At 35.9% G+C, this 16,708-nt stretch overlaps 4 protein-coding genes across 4 annotated transcripts; 2 read left to right on the forward strand and 2 right to left on the reverse strand.

The window, feature by feature from the left end:
* Positions 1-1,530: 1,530 nt before the first annotated feature.
* Positions 1,531-3,279, reverse strand: LOC125197355 (probable leucine-rich repeat receptor-like protein kinase At1g68400). Its single transcript, XM_048096092.1, has 5 exons — positions 2,916-3,279; positions 2,747-2,768; positions 2,356-2,644; positions 1,808-2,198; positions 1,531-1,754 (listed from the first exon to the last, which is right to left on the reverse strand). The coding sequence occupies exons 1-5, from the start codon at positions 3,277-3,279 to the stop codon at positions 1,531-1,533; spliced, it is 1,290 nt and encodes a 429-aa protein (XP_047952049.1).
* A 445-nt stretch (positions 3,280-3,724) lies between these two features.
* Positions 3,725-9,257, forward strand: LOC125197365 (probable serine/threonine-protein kinase PBL10). The gene is made up of 3 exons (XM_048096103.1): positions 3,725-3,835; positions 3,918-4,053; positions 9,157-9,257. The coding sequence occupies exons 1-3, from the start codon at positions 3,725-3,727 to the stop codon at positions 9,255-9,257; spliced, it is 348 nt and encodes a 115-aa protein (XP_047952060.1).
* A 1,122-nt stretch (positions 9,258-10,379) lies between these two features.
* On the forward strand, positions 10,380-11,541 carry LOC125197376 (RING-H2 finger protein ATL16-like). The gene has a single exon (XM_048096113.1). The coding sequence runs from the start codon at positions 10,380-10,382 to the stop codon at positions 11,367-11,369; it is 990 nt and encodes a 329-aa protein (XP_047952070.1). The 3' UTR covers positions 11,370-11,541.
* Positions 11,542-11,882: 341 nt separating this feature from the next.
* LOC125202152 (protein KINESIN LIGHT CHAIN-RELATED 1) lies at positions 11,883-16,165 on the reverse strand. The gene is made up of 2 exons (XM_048100504.1): positions 14,405-16,165; positions 11,883-12,328 (listed from the first exon to the last, which is right to left on the reverse strand). The coding sequence occupies exons 1-2, from the start codon at positions 16,093-16,095 to the stop codon at positions 12,100-12,102; spliced, it is 1,920 nt and encodes a 639-aa protein (XP_047956461.1). The 5' UTR covers positions 16,096-16,165; the 3' UTR covers positions 11,883-12,099.
* Positions 16,166-16,708: the final 543 nt, after the last annotated feature.

Raw genomic sequence — 16,708 nt, forward strand, 5'->3', positions numbered from 1 at the left:
GTAGAAAAGGACACAGTGACGATGACTGCTGCAAGAGACATTATAGGCTATGTTGCTCCGGAACTCATCAATAGATAGTGTCTCACAAGGCCGATGTATATAGTTTTGGGATGTTGTTGATGGAGATAGTGGGCGTAAACAGAGAGTTGAGGGGAAACAAAGATGATTCAACCAAGTATTTCCCAGATTGGATATATGATTGTATTAACAAAGGCGAGGGGCTTGTAACTGGAGAGGCAGAGAATAATAAAATTGAAGATGAAAATGTGACTGGAAAGAGTGTTCTTGAGAAGATGACAATAGTTGGTCTATGGTGCATACAAATTAATTCAGATAATCGTCCATCAATGAACACAGTGTTGGAGATGTTGGAAGGTGATATAGAAGATTTGAAGATTCCGGAGCATCCATCTCGCTTAGTTAACGAGGACAAGAGTTGGGCTGCAGATTTCAGCTGTTTCTGTATCACAGTTGGATTATGACAATGTTAGTGTCATTGAGATTAGTATAGCTTGAATCCGTATTATCCGATGTTGTGATGTTTTTTTCTTGAAATGGATGGGCATCTTTAGTCCTCCATCAATCTCATGCTTGTATCAAATTTGTTGTCCCAATTTCCTTTTCAATTTTAGTGTGTGTTTGGCATTATGGAATTGAGAACTTGGATTTAGAAATGTAGCCTCCATCACAACGAGTTTGGTGCCAACTCCAAGTGGTGGCCAGACAAAGAACCAACCGTGACCAACGAGGACGTTGACCTTAAGGGTGGTTGATTGTTATGGACTCAATGGACTGCATCAGTTGTGAGACAATTGGTGTGAGACATAGGACTAAATGGACGCTCACTCGTAGCATACTAATCTTTTGAATGAGTCCTCCTGTTTGTTTAGTCTCCAACAGATACACACTTATAAATTCTACTGTAAACATTTACACCCCTTTTAGAATTCTTAATTCTCTTCTTTGAATCAAACTCTGTTATCAACTCCTTCAGCTCTCTTTTGGAGTCTTGATGGTCGTTCTTCTATCCGGAGTTCCTAATGTCCGGTAACTCTGTACCATGAGCAACAGATTCACCAAAAAGAGAATCGTGAAGCGGATGAAAGAAAATCGAAGAAAATACCCCGTGCATTATGGTGATAGCATGGGCAGCAGATTCTCCAATAAGGATTCCAATCCTGATTGAACAGATGAACATTCAATTTCCTCCATCACCTTCACTACTTCAAATATCGTAGGCCTACATTCCACAACTGTGCCAACACAACCCGCTGCCATCTGCAACACTCTCGTCTCCGTACCTCAGACAAGCGACATCCACCAGCTCCGCAGGCAATTCATGAGTATGATTAACAGATCGAACCAGCTCAGGTAGTGATGCAAAATCTTGAGATGATTCTCCATAAAAAAGTTCGAGCAGCACAACTCCAAAACTATAGACATCAGAAGCCTGTGACACTCTCCCCGTGTTTTTTATTTCCAGGGCACAGTAGACCGAATCTAGTACACGTGGCAGCCTCTTGGGACTTATCAGATTTGCCGATCCAGCATCAAAGGCCACAATGGCATGATTTTGGTCATTGAGGAAAATATTGGAGGTTTTATATTTCCGAGCACAAGATCCTGATCTTGTCCGTGGACGTGAGCGATACCTCTTGCTGCTCCAAAAGCAATCTTGACTCTGGTAACCCAGTCATCGCCTCTTATCCTTACAAAATCAGCATAAACACATTCAGAAACAGCTAATGTATTTCCTACATTAGAAACAGAATTATCTCTGTCAACTCAATAACAAGATTCAACATACCATGTAGCGAAGATATGCAGCCTTGAGTGTAATAATCATACAACAAAAGCTTTTCATATCTTGAATAGTAAAAAGCCTTTAATCTACCGATATTCGTGTGATTCATTCTTCCAAATAACTCCACATGCTTCTGAAAATCTTTGAATGTTGGATTCACATATTTACATCTCTTCACCACAACTATACTTCCATTGTCGAGTGTTATCTTGTAACTATTCCCGAACGATCCTTTCCCAATCACCTCAGCAGCAGAAGCCTCCAGTAAATACTCGATCCCACATACGGGATCTACATTAACATCCTCAAGAAATACAAGTTTTACTTCCCAGCTCGTTGAGTCCAAAGAGCGACTCACTCGGTTCGATATGTCAATATCCGCCAACAATCTCCACTACATCAGATATTTTAGGTCTCTTTTTTGCTGAATTAGCCACACATTTAACTCCTATTTGCAACATTTTAATCATATGTTCACTAATGGAAGGATGCTTCAATAGAGCGGGATCGAAAACGTTAGCAGCCCTCTCGTTAGTTTTAACTGAATTAACCAGTTTGACTAGGTTAACAGCTGCAGGATTCTTTCTGGTTAGAAGCTCGAGTAGCAGAATTCCTAAGGTATACACATCTGACGAAGTTGGTTTGAGTCTTGTTTTCGTCATGTTTGACAAGACGAAATCGCATACACAGCCGTATAGTTGTTGATTGAGAAAAATATTTGATGCCTTAATGTTTCCATGGACAAGCATCCCACCAAATTTTTTATGTATTTCAGCAATGCCCTTCGCTGCACCAATGGCAATTTTTACTCTGGTTTCCAATCTACATTTGCCGTTTGGCCTGTGAAACATGATACGATACATAAGATACGAGACACAAGGAACATAGAACAAATCGAGCTAACTTGATAAAACTGAACTAGAAAATGAATATTAACAATACGCCACATCCGAAGAGGAGAGCGCTACACACAGCAAACTAAACATGCAAGCACAATAAACTCACTCAATGCAGCATCAAAACTAAGAAGCAAATACAACAAAAAATTTAAACCCTTCAATAAGGAGCAAGGAAATTAAATTTGAGTTGAACCTATGGAGTTTTAACATACCATGTAACAACGAATGCACACTGTCGTTACTGTAATAATCAGAAGAATAATAAGCTCTTAACGCGACCACATTTTCGTGCCTAACATCTCCAAGAATCTCCATGATCCACCTGAAATCCAGTTCAGAGATACGCTCTGACTCGAGCCTCTTCACCACAAATCTTGGCTGATCATCGATCATAGCCACGTACGCACTTCCAAAGGTTCCGGCCCCAAGCAACTTCACAGAAGCCAAGGCTGCATCTTCGACATCAACCAGAACCAGCTTGTGTGATCTTGAAATTTCGAAGCTCGGATCGCCAAAGGAGAAGACAGATACGAAGCACCGGAGAGGGTGCTGGAAGATCGATGGCAGAGTTCCCATATCTGCTGCTTCTTCATAGCAGCAGCCACCAGCCTCTCCCAGTTATCATAAATTGATTATGTTATGTGCTTTGAAGCCAATGGATTCCATTGTTTGATATAGAAATTGAAAAAATTGATGTTATGAAATGACAAATTAGATGATGCCAATGTCATTGGCTCGTTTCAATTTAAAAGTGAACATGCCAATAAAGTTGGTGTCTTTCAATACTGGTATTGAAAGACGTCTTTTCTACAGCTGTCGTTACTTACGAATACGCCAATATGATTGACATGTTACTCGTGTTGCATAAATATGAACACATTATTATGCATCTTATTACTGAAATCCATGTAGTACTTACCAATGATAACACAGCATATCCCATAGCGCGGCCCATAGAGCTGAACGAGATTGTAAAAACGACAGAAACTTTCAACCAGCTATGTTCATAGGGCAAGGAACCATGGGTCGAGTATTTAGAGCGTGGATCGATGAGCACACCCTCATTGCTTCGAATCCTGGGTCTGGAATGGCTGTTGCAGTAAGGGATTTCGTGCAACGCCGGGATTGGTTGGTAGGTTTGTGTTTCCGAAGATTACTTTCTTAGTATTAGCAACCTTTTGAGCTATGTTACTAATCATAAATGACTTGTGTAGAAAAAAATTGATTATTTGGTGCAACTTAGTCATCCGAACTTGGTCAGCTTTGTCGGCTACTGCACGGAGGAAAACAGCATGATGTTGGTTTTCGAGTTCATGCCCAATGGAAGCTTGAGGGATCACTTGTTCACAAGTAACTTGCATTCAAATACATGAACTTTGAGTTGTTTTTGGTTTTGCTCGCGTGCTTAAAATATACGAACTGTACTCGTTTTCACTTGAACTCTTAAACTTGTCTTAGTTTAAGAGTTGAATTTTTTGGTTCAGTTTAAAGCATAGAATCTGCAGAAAAGTTGGGCTTGCTCTTTCTTCGTTCGAGCTGTGAAAGCAATGCTGCTAACCAAGATAGACTGATTGAAGTTGGTTTGTATTTGCTGCTTTGAGATTATTGTTGAGATTATGTAGAAGCTTTCAACTCTGGTCCGTTATTGCCACGGCTAATCTCTCCAATTTGGATTGCTTTTTTGTCCAATAATTCAGGTTATCATATTATATGATTCTGGAATGTGCATGTGCGTTTCGAAATTTATTTTGAACGATATATCTAAATTGTTATCTTAAAAAAATGATATTTGATTATCTATGTTTAATACTCCCTCTGTGAAGGTGTTAAAAGAGGAATTTTAAAAAATATAATCGAAAGTTAGTGAAATAAGGTTAGTGGATGATGGGGTTTAATTTTTGGAAAAAGATAAATTAACAAAAATTGTATATACAATATACCCTTTAATTTTGGTTCTATCTTTTAGGATATAATTTTATGACTAATTTATCCTTATTTAATGTTCGTTATTTTTAACTCTATTAGTTTAGAAACGTAGGGATGTAATCAATTGCTAACTAATTACCAATCCCAAATTGAGACCAATTTTTAACCATTAGATTAGAAGATCTTGTGGTTAATATAATGTCAAGTGTAATATATTTTAAATTTAAATAATTATTAATTAAATTAAAAGGGTATTAATGTCAAATCCTATATGTAGTAATTATAACTAACTACTTTCTCTCTCCTCAAAATCATCTTAAATCTTTAAATTTACGTAACTTTCTCAATTTAAATTATTTTTATCGCAAAAATATATCAAATTAAAGATAATTTAATAAGGATTCCAACGAGATCTCAATTGCATATGTTCCGACGATGTTCGGGTGATGAAATTTGATAAATTATATTTCAATTTTCGTATATGTTGATAAACAGAAATTATTTTCAACAAATGCAACAAAAAAATCTCAATATATTGTATACAAAATCTCAATATTATACATGTCCAATCTCAATAAAAATGTGTTGATATTTTCTTGTCCTTGTGTTGATATTCTAATGTCATATTGTTGATATTTGTAATACACAATGTTGATATAAAAAAACACTCACGAAAATTATCATATGATAACATAATGACGATATTACTCTTTTGTTGATATTTTGTCTACTATTTATTGAGATTTTGTAAGCTTTAGACGATAAAATATTAAATATATATACATGTAGTCACTTTTTAAGAATTACTCAATAATAAATTAGTTGAACGTGAATGACTATTATTATTTCAATTTAATATTTATTATTATTATTTTTATTATTATTATTATTATTATTATTAGTATTATTATTATTGCTATTATAGATAAGTAAACCGACTTAATTATCATAAATTGGTTGGATGATAGTACAAGAAATTAAGTACTTAGTATATATACTATAGTTATTTTTATAATTTACAATTTAAGAGTCATTCGATTTGAATGATATTATCATTTTAATTTATATTTGATCATACTCTATATAAGTAGTCATTTTGTTAATATTTATTTTTTACTATTTTATATTCATTTCAAAATTTTGAGTAATGATATACAATACTCAAAGAAATCGATGATATTTAATTAGTTGGATGAGATACTAATCAATTAAGTATATTTACAAATAGTTATTTTTATAATTTATGTAATTTTTATTACACAATGAAATAGTTTGTTTTTAATAACTATTATTGTTTTAGTTTAACTTTTTATTACTGATTAATCAAAATAATAATTTTCAACTAGTTGGACGGTAATGCTAAAAATTAAAATGAAGGGTGTTTATAGTAGTAGAAATTAAGTACATATACAAGTAGTTGCATTTGTATTTATAATTTTTAGAATTTTTCAATCATGAAATAGTTCGATGCAAATAAAAATTATTTAAATTATTTTTTAAATATCATGTCAATTTTAATTTCATTGCATGATTTTTTATTCTGGATGTTGAGAATACAATGAAATCAACTTAATGGTAATTAATTTTTTTTTCATGGTTTTGAGTCAAAATATTGATTATACAAAAAAAACACGATTAAATGATCATCGATTAGTTTGATGACAATACTAACAAATTAAGTAAATATACGTGTGGTTGTTTTATAATTTACATTTTCAAAATTTACTAATAAGAGTATTAAAATTGTTGGATATAAATGACTGTTATTTGTTAATATTCATTTTTTTACTATTTTATATTCATTCCATAATTTTCGAGTAAAGATATACAATACTCAAATAAATCGATGGAATGATATTTAGTTAGTTGGATGGTAATACTAATTAATTAAATATATTACGATTTATTTTTATAATTTGTAATTTTTACTACGTCAATGAAATAGTTTGTTTTGAATAACTATTATTAATTTTGTTTATTTTTTTATTATTGATTAATCATAATAATAATTTTCAAGTAGTTGGATTGTAATACTAAATATAAAAATAATAATATTTAATCAATTGGATAACAATACTACAAATTTAAATACATTATGCGACTTTTTTCTATTGACTACTAACATTTTATATGTCAATTTATTCATTAGATTTGATTGCATAAGGTACACGTATTTGAATGTTGAGAAAATAGAAGAAATTTAATATTCTTCAAATACTTGCCCAATATTTATAAAATTGCATGGTGAAGAACGTGGTAAATTTATCTTTTTAATTTTGATTTAGCTATAATTATGTGGCTTTATAATAGATTGAATTATCTTTAGTAAATGTGCAGTTATTAAACTTAGAAACTCAACCTTCCATAAATAGTTATAAAAGGGTAAATATGTAATGTATTAACTATTGTGAAGGTAAAATACCTAAAACGTTCAATTTTGTATATACAATTTTTGTTAATTTATCACTTCCCTTAATTTTTATAGTAAAATATGAGATGGGATAAAGTTATTGGAATGTGGGATCCATTAACAAAAGTAGTTAAAACTGCAAATAAGACATTTATTGTGGGCGGGCAAAAATAGTAAAATGGGACGTTTATTGATGGAGGGATTACAAACAACAATAATAAATAACACATAAATGAGAACCTAAGATATAACATGTCCCCACTTGTGTGAACCAAGATTCATAGTCCATGTGTGGAACAATAAGAGACTTTAACACGCATCCACATGTGTGGACGGGAATGAGCACCTGACTTAATACGTGAGATAGAATGAGAAGATTTAAGAGGTTTTAACATGCCCCCGCATGTGTTGGCAGGAATGCACATGAGATAGAAGAACAAGATTTCAGAGATTTTAACACGCCCCCGCATGTGTGGGCAAGATTTCACGTTGGACTTCCACATGTGATGTAGAGAAGATAAAAGATAAGAGATACAGAAATTCACCGTCGGCATGAGCATGGCTCTAATACCATATTAGAAATGAGTTATTCACCCTTTTAAAAAAATCTTGTATGGTGAAGGTTTATATGCACTTATATAGCTGACACAGAATCATCACCAAATCGATCGGGAAAAGATTTAAGGGGTTTTTCAAATGACCAAACTTTGTGCCACTTATTAAATTCATTTTTATATTTAGTTCCTACAATTTACAGTTCAATTTAATTTTTACTTTATTATACTCCCTTCATTCTACCATAAATGAATCACTTTCCTTTTTGAGGTGTCCCATCATTTACCATTTTAGCAAAAAATATTACATTTTCCACCTCTTATTATATTCTCTCTTCTATTTAATTCTGTCTTCACTCTTCTACTTTCTCTCTCATACTAGACTGTCTTTCCACATAAAGTCATCGACAACTCTGACTCTTATCTATCTATTATTCATCTCTTCTCTTCATTATTTATGGACCTCACATCACTTTTTACTCTATCTTTTAATGAAGAGACAACACTTGCAACCCTCCATCTCTTAACCATTTCTTCTCTTAACTATTTAGGGTCCCACGAATTTCATTTCATTTTTATTTTTTTCAACAAGTTTGATTTAAAATTATTATAATATTATAAAATTGACATTATTTTTTAAAAAAATAAAAAATGACATAATTCAAATCCTAAAATTACATAATTTAAATTTTAAAATTACTATTTAGTCCTAAAATCAAAATGTTCGGAAAATTAACTACCACACTAAAGAGCTACGCAAGAAAAATGATGCCGGATATCAACTAACGATTGCCAAATCTCATGTGATTGATTAAATCTTCCTATAGTTGGGTGTGGGTGGCGGTATCGCGCGTCATTGCCGTTCCTAATTTCTCGCGCATTTGGAGCGGCACACCCCAGCGTGACTGATTGCTTGCGGTTGAGTTACCGGGGGTGTCATTGTCGAAGCGATTGTTGAAACATAATCAAAACCGTGAAGGAGGAAGCCGATTTCAGTTTGGAATTGTTTACCTACGGTTTTGGTTTTAGTTTCCGAAGCCCAGTTTAGTCCAATTTAGGTGGTCTTAAATTCTTAATTATTTTTTAAACTTAATTTTCCAAGTTTTAACTTGCAAAAAAAATTTAGAAGAAAAGAAAAATTGATTTGAACTCAACTTCAAATTTTAAATTTAGACTTTTTAGTATTTTAATTGAAATGACTTATCATCAATTACTTTGTGGAATATAAGCTCGTGTAGTTGTTACATGACGGGTAACACTTTGATCTTGCCAATTGCTTTACCCTTGTCACAATGGTTAGATATAGAAAAACTGAAATATTTTGTAGAGTGAAGGCCAAAACTGATCCTGAATATATGCTCATTTTATGATTTTGGTCCTAAATTTTATCTTTTGAATTTTTTCATCCTGAACATTTCAACTAATCAACTAAGATCACAATTGGTCCTACACTAACTGTTCCGTCTATATTTAACGGTCAACGCATCATCTTCTCCGTCAAAAGCCGGGTAGCTGAGAATGCAGATGAAGAACGCCGTGAAATCCCCGTTCAATTTCTTCCAGATCCTCAGCTGCACGTTGTAAGCGAACTTCCCGTCGTTCTGCTGCCGCCACAGCGCGTCGATTTCCCGGAGCGCCTCGGCGGGGATGAATTGGACCTCTGAGAAGAAGACGTAGCCGCGCTTCACGGTGGCGTCGCCGGCAAGCGCAATGATATAGGACCGATTGTGATCCGAGTTGAAATGTTCAGGATGCAAAAATTCAAAAGATAAAGTGTATGACCGATTGTGATCCAAATTAAAATGTTCAGGATGCAAAAATTCAAAAGAAAAAGTTTAGGACCAAAATCATGGGTGTATGTTTAGGATCAGTTTTGGCCTTTACTTTTTTTTATAAGTTCTGTAAATACTAAATTAAGTAATTAGACAATAGCTCAAAAAAAGAGTAGTGATGAAGTCTCCCACGCTCCCACTTTTCCTAATCTCCTTCCACACCTATCATTATTATTTTGATTCACATTATGTCTGCACTTGGTCATCAACTATATTTTATCACCTTCCATGGAATGATATACTTGACTACTAAACAAAACATAATGTAGAGAATCCCATGTGTCAAAACATTGAGATCACCTTTTTTTGTAAATTAAATATTGACAAAATATAATTTCTTAGTACACCAAGTGTTGTTTGACATGTGAAAATGGTTTTGGAAATAGAGACATTTACCCCATTACCAATTTCAACCCATAACGCATTAAATCTCGTTTCTATAAATACTCTACAAAATTAGAAACTTTGACTTTCTGTCAAGTGTAGCAATAAGTCAACCAAATTTGAACTAATCATGAAATAAATCTTTAATACAATTCTTGAAATCAGGAAATCTCACATTACTAAAAACTATTCTGCCATAAAAATTATTCTTTTATTCAATTTCCCATTTTTCTCTAACTCACATGTCTCTATGTCTAAGCATCTTCACTTGCCACTACTATCTTGAAATATTTCTATATAAGCCATTTTTCTATAACCTTTGACTTTTAATTTCCCATACAATTCTCTCTCTTTCTCTCAATAATTTTTTTTCTTTCATCTCTTGAACTACATGTCATCCCATTTGGAATTGGATCCTCTGATTGCTTAGCTAACATCATCATTTTCTTCAACTTATGTCAACCCATTTGGCGTTGGATCTTATTATTACTTAGCCTAAGTTCATCATTTTTCAACTATTCACTCCAATATCCAAGTTTCTTATCTAACACACATATATTCCTCCCTCCTATGAACTCTCAAGCCATACCACCGCCCATCAATGGCCAGCCTCCGCCTCCGGTCTCTGATGATGGATTCCCAATGCTAGCTGTCGCGGCACTAGGCATCACAGCCACGGCCTTCCTGCTCGTGAGCTACTACATCTTCGTCACCAAGTGCTGCTTCCGGTGGCACCTTATCGACCCCTTGAGGCGCTTCCCCACCCAGAGGGCGCGCCTCAATGAGGATCCACCAGCATCCTACTCCCCCGAATCGTGGCAGAGCCGCGGCCTCAACGAGCTTCTCATCCGAGAAATCCCAACATTCCAATACAGCAAGCAGCAGGGAGAGAGCAGCAGCATCTCCAAATGTGTGGTCTGTCTCAATGAGTTTCAAGAAAGCGACATGCTAAGGCTTCTGCCCAAATGCAGCCACGCGTTCCATCTCGACTGCATCGATGTATGGCTGCTCAGCAACTCCAACTGCCCGTTGTGCAGGTCAGCAATCTCAGGCAGGAACCGGTACAAGATAGAGAGGATCGTTGCGCCAAACTCCTCCCCTCAAGAACCACGGCCAGCTGTGGGCTCCATCTTCGGAGGTGATGAAGAGTTTCTGGAGATTGTAATAAGTGGAGAGGATGGAGCTACCTTGTCTGAAAACAGACAGCACGAGAGAGGCGATTCGAGCAGGTTCTTGGTGCAGCAATCTAGAAGCAATCATTCTTCAAGAAAGTTTGGCAAGTCCAAGCATAGAAAAGCTCGCCACGGTTCAATCATGGGAGATGAAGTCATCAACTTGGGAGTGAAAGATGATCAATTCCGCATCCAACCTATCAGAAGATCCTTCTCGATGGACTCTGCAGCAGACCGCTGCATTTACCTGTCTGTTCAGGAGATTCTGCGGCAGAACAGGCAAGCTGGTGAGGCTCCGAGCAATGAAGAGGGCGGCAGCAGAAGCCGGAGATCCATCTTCTCCTTCGGACATGGAAGAGGGTCAAGAAATGCAATTCTTCCCTATTGAGACCCAACTAAGTATATCACAGAAAATCCAAACTTAATATGTTTTGTTTTGTATTTTTGACTAGGATAGGAGATTTTTCAGATTGTAGGAAACAGCATTCTTTAGAGAAATGAAATTTTTATTAAACAGTTACAGAGATACACAAGAATGAGAATTACATAATTCTTCATGAATGAAAATGATTGTTTTGCAAGTTTACAGATCTGTTGAAAATAAGATGTAGTGTGAACAAGATCTAAAAAATATGTAGAATAGAAGATTGGACTTAAGATTCAGACTTCAAAAAATAAAACAATATCTCACATCACATGCCCTGACTACTGATTTACTAGTAATATTTTGTGTGTGTTTTGGGTATATTGCAACTCAGATTAGTATCACCAGTTTGACTTAGGACATTTTGTTTTCGACATTCACATCATCTTTCATGTAAACGAAATCATACGATAGTTCCTTATACCGATAAGGCTTATCTTTTGGTAGTCAATTTCAGTAAACCAATAAGGATGAATCTGACTGTAAATAGAAGCATATTGGATTGATTGTGTATTCATAAAATCTTACATCACAAAGAAACCGTAATGGAATATTCCTGCTCAGCTCTACAAACACTGATCAACAATAAACAGTAAAATGAACAGAGATAGCATGTTCGTGTTGAGATGAAAGAGGTGAACATCGCAGCTGCTCCAACACCTTCATTGTGCAACAAAATATTTGCTCCATGGTGTTACCTCTTTATAGCCGAAATAGCAGAACGTGAATTCTCCAGAGAGCCGTCTCCATTCTCATCTGGATGAGGCAATGCACTCATAAGCGTTTCAGAGACTAGAGTACTAGCTTTCAGCTTTAATTGCTCCAGTACTTCAATAGCTTCTTTCAGTTCGTCTTCTGCACTTGGCCCGTGTCCCTCCCAACCTTCAACTACTTTCTCCTGAAAGTTCATGGCTAGCGGGTAACTGCAGCAATGAAAAGAATAGGGTTACACAACATATTTTCCTAACCATTGGTTTTCGAACCAAAATTTCTGCCTACGATAGAAGGAGATACTAAAATGTGCAGCTAACAAGCCAGAATAACTAGGGACACATCAAGTCACTACTTTTAGTCTTCTTGTAGGTTAAGAACATACCATTCAATTAGTGGAACTTGAAGGATTAATCAAAAAAATTTTAAATCTTTGTACATTTTATGAGATTCTAAGAAACTCAATATCCAAGATCGAGTAAACTAAAGACCAGCATTACTTGTTCAAAGTATTATTTTACCTCACTTATCAGGATGGCATTTGCCCGTATACTAATAAACCTCTATCCTATAAAATGTGACAGTACTTATGATGATATTTTCCATAAATCGCAAAATAAGAACAGCATCCGTTTTCAAGTTTCATTACAGTGGAAATTTGTGTTATTGAAATTGTCTCATATGCATTAAGGAACATCACTGTTAAGAGATGAAGATTGAATAGTCACTATCTGATTCAAACTAGCATCTTGTGTAACATGAAAAGTGTACAATAAGAAACAGAAATGTCAAACGCCAAACCAACAGTATGATGCTTCTGTAAGATATCATATGCTTAATCTTCTGAATTAGGATGCTTTGACTATTACATTATTATATTAGAGTGTCAGTTACATTTAAGAATGAAAAAGTGTACAAAAAGAAACAGAAATGTCAAACACCAAAATTTTAAAGAAAACAAGAATATTTAAACTGAAAATTGATCCAATATGTGAACAGGTCCGCAGTTAGAAACTGAGATCCACAAAAGGCAGGAATATGAATTAGGGTGGAAATATTTTTATGATGATGAATGTTTTAAAAATATCCACTACTTAAGTAACACATAGAATCTACCCAAATTGACTAAAATAGCCCCAAATCACATGCATGGTACAAACTTGTTAGAACCGGCAAATGCATTTGTCAGTCGATTAACACTAAAAATTCAAATGAAATCAAATATAGGAAAAAATACACAAAATATAAAATTCAAATGAAATCAAATATAGGAAAAAATACACAAAATATACATATGAAACCTAAAAATAAGAGTGTTATAAGACTCTTTGAACAGAAAAAAATTGAAAAAGTTCTCTTACTATTTTTACAGCCAAAAGACACGCCAGTGGTGTTTAAACTGAAGTATCCATCAGTAGATATAAGTAGAATTTCTCACAGATCAGATTTGTCCACTTGTCAGATTTTTAATGGTCTACTTTCCATTGATTAAGACTCTTTGGATATACTCCCTCCGTTCCATAGTAGTGGAGGCATTTCTTTTCGGCACGAAAATTAAGAAAAATGTGTGTAATGTATTAAATATAAACATAATAGAGTAGGAGAGAGGGACAAAATAGAGAGAATAAAGTAAGCGAGATAGAAAAGTAACTGAGAAAAAATGTGTTTGACTTTTACTAAAACGGGAAATGACTCCACTACTATGGAACGTACCACAATGGCAAAATGACTTCACTACTATGGAATGGAGGGAGTAGTAATTTACTGATCCTCTAGTTTAACTTCTCGAGGATAATGAGGGTTTTTCCACAGTTACAGAACAAAGAAGAAAATCAAGGTCACCGCACAACACAGGGCGCATAGTACAATTTTAGTTGTATTTCTATCGTTATAAAGCATGAAGAAAGCAATCATGACAGAGTTCTTTATCTTGACAACAGAAAACATATTCATCATCCTTCTCTCTGTTGACACTCAAAGAAAATCACAGAAACAAACATAAATAAAGAGTTTATGTTTTCATGTATCTTATACTCACAGGTAAAAGCATGCGGTTTAGTTCAGCTTAGGGATGCACACATCCTACAACTGGTGCATGTGGTCTTTGTAAATGATAGTGGAACTTGCTTTTTAAGCATAATATTTATGAGATACTTTTGTTTGTTGCCTTTATGAAGTGCTCTCACAAAGAATGAAATATATTTTTCTAGTATCGAAAATCATAAAGCGCTAAAGCAAGAAAAAATAGATTTGAAATCAATCAAGGCAAAGATTTTGTGAACATTTACCTTCCCATAGCCGCATATGCTTTTGAAAGATTCTGACATGCTTCTATTGAATCAGCATGATGTGGCCCAAGGGAGACATCCATGATCTCTTTTGCATATGCGAAAGTCTGGGCAGCTGACTGCGGCCTATCTAACTCCATGTAAGCTGCCCCCAAGTTGTTATAAACATAACCCACGCTAAAGTGCTTCGAGCCAAAACTCTCTTTCAACCTTTCTGCAGCATCTTCCAGATATGGGATTGCTTCTTCCACCTTCCCTGTTAACAGGAGAAGCCAACCAATCCTCGCAGAAACACTTCCCACGGAGTGCTGCTCCTGAGGAAGCTTCTCTAACATTGCCAACGCCTTCGTCAACAATGATATTGCAGTTTCAAATTCATTCATTGTCTCGTATTGTGTTGTGATCTCCATATACGCTTCCACAACTGCAAGAGGTGAGCTTCTCTCTTTCTTCTCAAGAATTCCACAAGCAATCTCCAGACATTTCTTTGCATCCAGAAACTTCTCCTGATTACACAGAGCTTTGGCCATGGAAGTAAACACCATTGCGCGTTCCTCACTCTCTTGCTCAGTCTGTTGCACAACGCCCTTCAAAGTATTAATAGCTTCCTCATATCTCCCTAAAGCAATCTGCATATTAGCAGCATCAATCTCTGCGCGAAGCAAATCAGCACTACGGCCCCATTTCTTCAACACCTTCCGCGAGAGCTGATTCTGTTCCAAAGCTCTATCATGCTCTTCTAACCCAGTGTAGATCACTCCAAGAACCCTCCTATCGTAAGCCACCTCCACCGAGTTATTACCAAAATGCGCCTTGTGAATCTCCACAGCCTTCTCACAAAACGGCAACGCCTCTTTGAAATTCAGAACCGCAACATAGGCCTCTGCAACATCCCTATTAGCATTACCAAGCTCCTTACTATCTTCATCAAAAATCATCTCCTTAATCTCCAAAGCCTTCCTCAGATCAAGAATGGCCTCTTCCCTCCTCCCCATCGCCGTCTTAACATTAAACAATTCAAACCGGACCGCGTGCAGAATCGGCAAAACCTGATCAGCACTGTAAGAGCTCTCCCCTTCAAGCTTACTCAAAACCCTATTAGCCCTACTCAAATACCCCAAACTCTCACTGAACCTTTTCAAACCAAAACTAGAAGAGCCCAACAGATGCAAAGTCATCGCAATTGGCAACGACATTTTCTTCCTGGAATCGGCCTCATTCTCATCGAAGATTCTCAGAGCCCTTTGAGCGAAAGACAGAGTCTTTTCGGGATCATCGCCGTCGCGGTCGAGTTTGAGGCCGATTTTCAAGCAGGCCAAGGCTAAATCCTTCTCGTCAAAGGAGGCCTCCATCTCCTTAAACGCTGCGAGCATTTCGTCGAGCGATTCGGCAGCCTCGAACGCCTCCTCGAGCTCTGATTTCTCCTTGATTCTCCTCTGCCGTGACGACATCTGCGGTGAATCCTGGGAAAAGGGGTTCAGGAGGTCATGCGCGCTGAGATTATGAGGTGGAAACCGATTGGAATTGGAGGTGGAGAAGCGTGAAGACTGAGAGGCGGGGGAGGATTCAAGAAGGGGTTTTGGCGGGGAACTGAGAGAGGGGGCGGAGAATTCTCTGGTAGATAGAGAAATTGGGATTCTGGGATGCGGTTTCCGGATATGAGAAAGGAGCTTGAATGAAGCTCTTCTCATGGTGGAAGATTTTAGGAGAGAGAATTGCTACTGAGGTTTATGCCTATCGTTTTTTATTTGATTCTTGAACCCTACTAAAACCTCTCCATACCTACTATACCAGTGTTTCGCTTTATATTAGTGTACGGGTAATGATGAGATTCATTCCCACCATTGTCCCACGGCTCAATCCTACATAAATAATATTATTAGTTACGCCTGCTTATTCGGCCGGTTCCGGTTCTAACCGAACCAGTTGACCGGTTAATCGGTTTTAAATTTTCATAAATTCAAGAACTGGAATCGGAATCGGAACCGATCGGTTCCGGTTTGGAACCGACCGGTTAAGAATCGATCGATTCCGGTTCCGAATCGGAACCGATGTGTAATTTTAATCCGAATTTATTTATAATTTTAAATAGTTCAATACTAAAAAAATAATGATCCAACATCTAGAATTATAACAAATAATACCTAAAAATTAAAATAAATACACAAAATACAAACCAACAATACAATAATATTCATATATGGATAAGAGTGATGCCAAGTGTAGTAGGTTGGGTCGGACTAGTTTATGTTAGCAATTTTTTACTAACACAAAAATAGGAGTTCTAAACTTTAGCAATTATTT

The sequence above is a fragment of the Salvia hispanica genome, chromosome 1 (assembly GCF_023119035.1).
Source record: "Salvia hispanica cultivar TCC Black 2014 chromosome 1, UniMelb_Shisp_WGS_1.0, whole genome shotgun sequence".
Classification (NCBI taxonomy): domain Eukaryota; kingdom Viridiplantae; phylum Streptophyta; class Magnoliopsida; order Lamiales; family Lamiaceae; genus Salvia; species Salvia hispanica.

Coding starts and splice junctions, on each gene's coding strand:
- LOC125197376 (XM_048096113.1), top strand. CDS start 10,380: ATGAACTCTCAAGCCATACCACCGCCCATCAATGGCCAGCCTCCGCCT.
- LOC125197365 (XM_048096103.1), top strand. CDS start 3,725: ATGGGTCGAGTATTTAGAGCGTGGATCGATGAGCACACCCTCATTGCT. Junction 3,836..3,917: donor TGCAACGCCGGGATTGGTTG/GTAGGTTTGTGT, acceptor TGACTTGTGTAG/AAAAAAATTGATTATTTGGT. Junction 4,054..9,156: donor GAGGGATCACTTGTTCACAA/GTAACTTGCATT, acceptor AATTTCTTCCAG/ATCCTCAGCTGCACGTTGTA.
- LOC125197355 (XM_048096092.1), bottom strand. CDS start 3,279: ATGGGAACTCTGCCATCGATCTTCCAGCACCCTCTCCGGTGCTTCGTA. Junction 2,645..2,746: donor CTCTCCTCTTCGGATGTGGC/GTATTGTTAATA, acceptor CATGTTTCACAG/GCCAAACGGCAAATGTAGAT. Junction 2,199..2,355: donor CTGTTAACCTAGTCAAACTG/GTTAATTCAGTT, acceptor TATCTGATGTAG/TGGAGATTGTTGGCGGATAT.
- LOC125202152 (XM_048100504.1), bottom strand. CDS start 16,095: ATGAGAAGAGCTTCATTCAAGCTCCTTTCTCATATCCGGAAACCGCAT. Junction 12,329..14,404: donor GCATATGCGGCTATGGGAAG/GTAAATGTTCAC, acceptor TCATTGCTGCAG/TTACCCGCTAGCCATGAACT.